This window comes from Protobothrops mucrosquamatus, unplaced genomic scaffold (assembly GCF_001527695.2).
Source record: "Protobothrops mucrosquamatus isolate PMUCROS unplaced genomic scaffold, P.Mucros_1.0 scaffold83, whole genome shotgun sequence".
NCBI classification, from domain to species: Eukaryota; Metazoa; Chordata; class Lepidosauria; order Squamata; family Viperidae; genus Protobothrops; species Protobothrops mucrosquamatus.
Window position 1 is genome coordinate 696,894 of NW_015386460.1, and position 9,105 is coordinate 705,998.

Sequence of the window (9,105 nt, forward strand, 5' to 3'; positions counted from 1 at the left end):
CCATGCTGTGGGAGACGCGGGGCCTGCTCTACACGGGGCTGCGCAGGGTGGGCGGTGGTGCTGGCGGGGTGGCTGCAGGTGGGGTGTGTTGACGGTGGGCTGCCCCCCAGGGCCGGAGCCAGAGCTGGCACAGCTGGTGCTTTGGGAGCCACGGGGCCCACTCTACACGGCGGGGCAGCAGTGCTGGCGGGGAAGCTGCGGGTGGGGGCGCGGTATGTAAGCATAATTACAATATAAAATGTTATTGTTACAAATGTTTTTATTATGCATTTATCATATTATAGTGTATTCTGTATTATTGTTGCAATGAATAAAATGTTTCTTTTATTTACGATATTTTTTCTTCAATTTATTTGTGTCCTCCTTTTCATTGTAAAAAAGTTGGTCACCTTATAGATAATTACTATCTTAAGGATAAAGCATAGTACAGCTTATTCTGACTAATGCTAACTAGTGAACCCTCAATATGAGTTCTATTCTGTCTTCTGTCAGTCTATCCATCCACCCATCTGTCCATCCATGCCAAAATCACCACTTCATGGCATTCAGGGCTCCTTTTAACAATCAACAACTAAAAAGGCATTAAAATATCTACAATCAAAACATAAAAATATAAAAAGTTATTAAAATTATTAAACACATTTACAATCAACATTAACAGGACCACTCAGTTTTCAGAGAATGCCAGAGGTAACGGGTGGCTCTTTATCAGTTTTCTAAACATCCAGAGTGAAAGACCTAACCTCAAGTCCATTGGAAGTTCATTCCAGAAGTCTAGTGCTATTTTGACCCATCAGTAGACATGTGCCGTAGCAATCTCTCATTCAGATGGGATCATCAGATTCTCTATAACAGATCATACTGCCGAATGGTCAGTGAGTGTGAGGCAACTCCTCAAATATCGAAGTCTAGAGTTATTCAGGGCTTTATAGGCAAGTACTAGGGCCTGGTATACTCACAGGACAGAGGCTATTTTTTTCAGCCTATATTTTGTTTTCCCTGATTGCAGCATGTTCAACCAGCTATAATCACCTGACTGTCTTCTAAGGCAGCCCCACACAGAACATGTTTCAATAATCTAATCAGTAGATTAAACAATTTAGGCATGTTTTGTACTCTAAGCATCTCCCTTTCTACTTCATTCTTAAGCACTTCTATTTAAACTGAGGAGCCCTCTAAGCTTAACATATGTGTAGAGAGCTTTTATGTAATTGTCCTGTATTAATGTAATTGTACTGTATTAATTGCCCAAACTATCTCAGTATAACATAACAAGGCTAGATCATCATCAGGAGCACTAATTATATCCATGCAAATTCTCAAAAGTATTTAAGAAGCACTCTATTTCCATAAATATTTGAGTATGGACTTTCCTGGTGCCTAATTTTTCCAGAAGGAATCAACACTCAATTCAAATAGTCAACTACAATAAGCCATCTTAACACATTTTAAATTTTAATTTTTTTGTTTAATTAACAATTACAGTTATTATAGGTGATAAGTGTTCAGTTTTGAAATGATAGCATTTTATACTTTGAATGACATTTATTCTTTGTCACTTATGCTTGTTTATATGTCATAATCCTGCAAACAAAGAAAAATAATATATACTGTACTTTTCTTCATAAAGTACAGCAAAAGAAATAAAATTCTAATTTTCATGAGATTCTGCCATTCCCCAACTATATATTAATTGCAAAGAAATGAAGCTATGAAACAGCCATTAAGAGAGAAAGAAGGAGGACTTGTGTGGAAAAAAATTACACAATTCAGAGACAGAAAAAAACATGTGAATGTATCAAACTAACCCTGTCTGGCTTTTGTTGGGATATAAAATGGAGAAACAGAAACCTGAATAGGCTTTTTAAAATCTTTTATTCCACCTTGCTACTATAAAGAGCATTCCTGAAATTGTGCCATGCCTGATTTATGGTTTGGCCTACCTCACAAGGCTGTTATTAGCAATCTTTAGGCAAATACAATATAAATTTGCAAAATATGGGTAATGATGGATCTAATTTACCTCATCTCTGCTAGCTATATGCTGGAATGTATGTCTTTAAATCCAGTATCCCTCCACAAACACAAAGGCAGCTAGGATTCCTCCGTAATTGGCATTCATCAATAGGCTGAGTTATTGAATTCATGAACCACATTAGGCCAGCTTTAATGTACACATCCATGAAGTACCCGTGTGTTGCAGTGAGCAAAATGTGAGTTTAACAATTGAAAGTATACTTGATCCTGAGCCTGCCTGGCCCTAATCCAACACTTTAATCATAAACCACACTAGCAGTCAGTACAGTCTTTATTTACAAGTGTTACTATGTTTCATGTCTATATTTGCCTCATAAGGAAGCATAACAAAAATTGTAAGTGAATCAGTAGGTAAACAGCCATTGACTATCTGAATTATATATATTGAAAGCTAACCTCTTTTGACTTATCTAAAAAATCTGGGCAAAGTCAAGTCTTGCTTTAGTAAAGAATATAAATAGCTCTGGGTTGAAGTGTTAGAGTCTCGATATTTTCAGTTAATGTTACCTAGCCTAATCATGAAATGTCTGCAGAAGGAGAAGCAAAAGAGAACACCAAAATTGTAACAGATTCAATTTTATTTAATGTTTTGATGAGGGACACTAGGAAATAATAATAATAATAATAATAATAATAATAATAATAATAATAATAATAATAATAATAATAATAATAATAATAATAATAATAATAATAATGCGACGATATCTGTAATACCATCAAACATCCACATCTGCCTATCCCAGGTCCTGGGAAAGGACTCGATAGGTAGACAAAATGCCAAATCCAGTCTGAACATCTGGCTGACTGTGCGATGATCCATAATAATAATAATAATAATAATAATAATAATAATAATAATAATAATAATAATAATAATAATAATAAAGTTGGAAGGGACCTTGGAGGTCATTGAGTCCAATCCCCTGCTCAGGCAGGAACCCTACACCATTTCAGACAAATGGCTGTCCAGTCTCTTCTTAAAAACTTCCAGTGTTGGAGCATTCACTGCTTCTGGAGGCAGGTTGTTCCACTGGTTAATTGTTCTAACTATCAGGAAGTTTCTCCTTAGTTCTAAGTTGCTTCTCTCCTTGATCAGTTTCCACCCATTGCTTCTTGTCCTGCCTTCAGGTGCCCTGGAGAATAGCTTGACTCCCTCTTCTTTGTGGCAGCCCCTGAGATATTGGAACACTGCTATCATGTCCTCCCTCGTCCTTCTCTTCATTAAACTAGACATACCCAATTCCAGCAGCCATTCCTTATATGTTTTAGCCTCCAGTCCCCTAATCATCTTTGTTGCTCTTCTCTGTACTCTTTCTCTAGTCTCAGCATCTTTTTTACATCGTGGTGACCAAAACTGGATGCAGTATTCCAAGTGTGGCCTTACTAAGGCATTGTAATCTAGACGTGAACGATAAAAAAAATCCCTGAAAAAGGCAATGGCAAGCTATTTCTGTATTGTGATGGCTAAGTAAACTAAATGGCTGTGACTGTAAAATACCAGGAAACTGAGCATGACTTAAAAACTTTACTAAAGTGCACAGATGCATTTCCAAATGAACGGTGCTTCTATTTCTTTTACCATCAGGTTTCTTACAAGAGGCAAGAAAGTTTGGTCAACATCTGCAACATTGATTTTATTAAATTAAGTTAAATAATTATGTTGACATGTTAACTTTATTGAGTTGCTAAATTTTTAACCTGACTTACAAATACTAGATACAGAAACTAGGGCATAAAATAAAATATGGAAAACTGCTTGCAGGTTAAGCTAAACAGCATCTGGGGTCAACATATCTTGGTACAAACCATTTTGAACCGAGCAAATACTGAGCTCCGGAAATACGCGTTAAGGTGGGAGCCTTCATTCTCTTTTGTTATCACTTATGGCGCAATACGAAAATGTATTACGGATATGAAAACTAATAACAGGGTTCTGAGCCTGGGCGTGTAGCGATCGGCGCGCTACTGTGTCGGAGAGAGAAAAGCGTGGGCGAGATGACTGAGGAAAACGCCTTTATGAACCAAGCCGTGGGTTAACCTCCACAGGCAGAGCTTTTCATACTTTTTTTTTTTTTTTGCAGCGTGTGGAGAAACGGCTTGAGACAAGGGAGGTCGGCCTAAAGTCGATGATTGACACGCAGAACGGTCTGAAGAGGTTTCATACTGAAACGGGGTGGGGGGATGGAGAAGCTGGGAAGAGGGAGGGCCAAAAAAGGAACTACTGTAAGAGTTAAGAAAGTCCTGCCCAGCTGTTTGCGAACTTTTTAAGATTTCCTGTTTCTCCTACAGCTAGAGAAAGGGAGCGACTCGCACACGCACGTCAGAAGTACCCAAGCCGCAGCTACTCCCGCTGCCTCCACTGGGGCCTCTTTTTCCCCTCATCCCAGCCTGCTTCAGAGCCGCTTCGTCGTCTTTCACCCTAGCCCCGAGTTCCGCCCGCTTCCCCTCGTCCCCCAGAGTTGTCTCGGCCAGGCTGTTCCTTATCCCGTGTCTTGCAGGCCGCCTCAGGGTGGAGGGAGATACAATGAGCTGGATTCCTAAGCACATTTTGTTATGGACTCTCCTGCACAGTACGGCTCACCCGCTGGGACGGGAAACAGGTAAATGTGGACTTTGATTTCCTACCTGAGGTGTCTGTCTGTCTGGATGGTCTCTCCTCCCCACCCCTTTTCCTCTCCGCACTTTTCTCTTATTAGCCGCCTAACATTCACACCGCACTTCGAAAGAACTCGTTAAGTCACTACCCCGATTTAGCACTCTCCGGATGTGTGTGATTAGAAGTCCCATCATCCGCTGCCAGCATGCCTATTGGGTGCATCATCAAAGTCACGGTCGAGTATATCTGGAGCATATCAGGTTTAGAGAGTCTTTTCTAGACAGTCTTTATCTGGGATTAATCTGTCTCTTCCCTTGTCCAAATTTATTCTAATGTTAACTATCACCCTCCATTTCTTTCCTGAATGCTGAAGAACTGCATAGGCACCATCCTTAGTACCACAATTGTTTTGCTAGCTAGCATATATTTGGGGCTTGCATTTCAGTAAAATGTAATTCAGGAGTTTTAATCTTGGCCTTTGGTTATCAAGACAGCTGCCTTATTTTGCACTTCCAGCTGTTGCCACACCTAGCCTGGATAAGTTGCTGTTTGTGCATAGGTCAGTTGTTGCTGGCTTGGCGGTAATTAGTGAGTTGGGATACAGTGCAGCAGAAATAGAAATATTATGTGCTAATGTTTTCTGAGTCAGAAATCCCCAAATTTGTTTTGAAGCAAATTTCCAAAACTCAAGTTTCCTTAATTTTGCAAACACAGCAGAGTAATCTGTACAGAAAAAACTCTTTCTATACAAATGTAAAGAGCTGCATAGCTGGTTATTAGCAGCAATTTCTCCCTTTTAATTTTGTTTGTTTGTCTCTTTAATTAGGATAAAGTAAGTTACAGAGAAAGCATGTGCCCCAAGTTCATTTCTGAAATACTGACGATGCTAAATACATATCAAAATAGTGTATGAGACTTTGGTCTAGGATCTAAGGCACCTTATGATCTCCATTTGCTTTCTGTCTTTTTCAGAAGCAGCACTTTGCATTCATATAATACACTTCAGTGCAGTATCATTTTAAAGAGATGAATATTTAAAGTTTTTTGGTATATAAAATATGATAATTGCATTGGTTCTGTGAATTAGGGAGAAAATAAATAAGAGTATTTACTTTCCAGTGAAGCTAATGAAGATTTTGATTTTTTTTAATCATGTTTATGGGGGTATACAGATTTGTGTTATTTCAATGTTTATAGAAATAAAATTGTAATTAGGTTAGATTGGAGAACAGTAAGAATCTATGAGGTTAGATATACTTTAGGCTGAAAAAACCCTGCTTTTCCTAATCTGATATACTGCAGATGAATAGGACTCTAACCGGTATCATCATTGGCCAGCATGATGGAAGTTGTGATCCACTCATCTCAAAGTCTAGCTAGGGAACAGTTGCTCTGGGGCTGTATTCTGTAATAATAATTCAGTAACTGTCTAGAAGCCTTGCCACCCTCTTAAAAGTTTCTATTGTACTTGTTTTCCTTTCCTTCATTTTATGTCTGATATACCTTTCTAAAACAACTTTCTCCTTGCCCCCCTTCAGACCTGTTTCAAAATAATAATAATAACAACAACAACAACAACAATAATAGTAAAGTTGGAAGGGCCCTCTGAGGTCATCTAGTCCAACCTCCTGCTCAGGCAAGAAACCCTATACCATTTCGGACAAATGGCTGTCCAGTCTCTTCTTAAAAATGTCCAGTGTTTGAACACACTTTCATGCATGTTCATTTGTGATTCCTTCCATTTCTCCTTATTAATCGAGAAATTCAGGCTTCAAGTTATTTAGGGCAGAGCAGATATCTCTACATTATTGTCATGCTATGGTGAAATAATTTCCTATATGTTTTATAAATAAAATCATATGACATTATACATACAGTAATGCTGCTTTTATGTTTCTTGAAAACTGATGGTTAATGCAACTTACCATATTGTGCTGGAAGATTGTTTATAAGTATGTGTGTATGTATGTATGTATACACACACACACACACACATATATATATACACATACATATATATATATATATATATATATATATATATATATATATATATATATATATATATATACATACATACATATTTAAATTAATAATATTTAAATTAATACTAGTAATAATATTAAGCATTCTGCAAATTATTTTTAGAATGTTAAATGTTTCATTCTCACTAGAGCAGCAAATGCATGTGGACAAAGCATAATCATAGATTAACTGTGTGATTGTAATTGTTCAAATTCTTGCATGGCTCAATATATTATTCCTGTAATGATAGTGTGGAGTATGTCACCAGAGCCGATGGTATTGTCATGTGGTTGAACCTTAAAAGTGTAAGTCTCACTGAAGACTATAGAATAGTGTGAAATGTATGCATGTTATAAGAGAAAAAAAATCATGCTTATTATACTAATGTATACATTGCTTGTCTTGCTAGGGGACTAGAATTTAGTTGCTTGAGCTTTAAAGAGGTAATTGAGAATTAGATTAAAAGATTAACCTATAGTTTTGCAGTTACTCCTGAAGAGTGGAACAGTTTCTGGAGCAGTATTCAGGACATCTGTAGCATTTGTTCCATACACAAACGTTTTTGAGTTTTGGCCTATGTAGTTGGATAAGCCTCATGACCGACCAAATAATAAACAAGCTTGCCTTTCTTTCTCCCCAAATTATGGCTGGAGTGGATGTCTTCAGTTGAGAACTGATAATTTTCAATATAAAATTGATAGAATATGATTGGAAGATGTGAAAAATTTAGTAAACAATTATTTGGCATGTATACTTTCCTTTTAGTCAGTCTTCCTGTTTTCCTTATATCATAAATTTAATTTTAACTTAAAGTACCTACAGATGTGTAATATGGAGGCTGGCTTCATAAATATCAAGTAATTTTTGAGTTGTTCTTTTTTGAATGATTTACAGTATTGGATAAGAGAGTGGTTATATTTTCTTCATTTATATAAATTTCTCATAGCTGCCTAACATCAGTAATAACTTAATTATTATTATAATTTAATAACTTAAAGCATATATCAAGTATAAACTTCATATATAAAATGGTTTATATCATTAAATAAATTTCATCAAACAAAATAAATTAATTGGAAAAACTCCCTGCAAAATAGCAGTTTAAATTCTGAGGTTGCTACTTGTATGCAAGCATGTAGAAAGCTACAGTTTGTTAATAAAAATTGCTTTGTGTACTTTGAGGCCCTTATGAAAGTTCTTCAGTCCGTAATTTTTATTTTTACAGGGACTAGTTTAAAATAATAAAAACAACTGAGATATCATTTTAAATACATGTTGGATATTCAGTGGAATGCTGTTGTTTGAAAATGTCTTCAGTAACTTATATAATGGGATAGCTCCACCAGCAATCTTCACAGATAAGTTTTCTTTAAGATAGCCACATTCAATCACTTGCAGTGTAAGATTATTCATGGCTAAGGGAATAGATTGTAACTTGTTCAGATTCAGTCTGATTCGAGTGCATGTCAAACATTCTTTCCAGATTTCAAAAGACTATGAAGTCAGAAATGCCTGATAAAGGGTTAAGGAAAAGCATATAGAACAGGGATGTCAAACTAGAGGCCTGCAGGCCGGATGCATCACGCACAGGCCACGCCCACCCCAGCTCTGCAAAGGCAAAATACATCACAATATGTCACATGACACAATCAAGTTTGAAACCCGTGATAGAATGTTTTAACAAAGAAAAAATAGAATTTTTGCAATCCAAAAGTAACTACTACCCATGTGAAATTTTGCATAACAAATCAGCAACAATACCTTTATATTAATATCATGCTAAGTGACATGCATTTTAAGTATAGCTGAAATGTGATTGGAATCTTTTTGTGCCTCTTATCCTAGATAATGAAACAGAGATGATGACCATAGTTATTCTAGAACAAGTCATTGGAGTTTCTAAAGCTAGTCTGTTTAAATCAAATACAAATACAAGGTGGCTTTCTTAAGATAGTTAGCATTCCTATTCCTGGTTCTGCATGAGAAAAAAGTGGAGAAGCATGCAAGTGCACTGGAACTCACTTATTCTCATTGATTCAAAATGAGAGAGCAGAATCTGAGATCATTGAATGCACGTTCAGTATGTATCACTCTATTGCCCAATAAAGAATTATAATAGAGAAATTATTAAACAGATGGGGAGGCATCCTATTAACTGTATTTTATCAATGTAATTTAACAAATTAGTATGATTTGCAAATGTTACTACTTTTTAATTAGTGAAGATAAGCCTAGGTAGATAATTATCAAAAAAATAGATAATTATCAAACAAGTTCAGACAGTGCTTATTAATGAAATATATAGTAATTTGGCTTTTGGCTTTTGATTGTCTTGAAACAAACACCCATTAGGAAAAGAAATCTAATTTTACCCTTTACTCTTTCATATTTGGTCAAAGCAAAATGGTTTTCAGAATTATAAATTATCTATGACAAAAACTTTC

At 36.3% G+C, this 9,105-nt stretch overlaps 1 protein-coding gene across 1 annotated transcript in view; it reads left to right on the forward strand.

Annotated features, from left to right (window-relative positions):
- The first annotated feature begins 4,335 nt into the window (after window positions 1-4,335).
- TGFBR2 (transforming growth factor beta receptor 2) overlaps window positions 4,336-9,105 on the forward strand; it is a 50,983-nt gene continuing 46,213 nt past the window's right edge. The window contains exon 1 of the mRNA XM_015812422.2: window positions 4,336-4,640. Within this exon, the coding sequence (XP_015667908.1) occupies window positions 4,565-4,640 (76 nt within the window). The 5' untranslated portion in view covers window positions 4,336-4,564. The remainder of the gene's footprint in view (window positions 4,641-9,105) is intronic.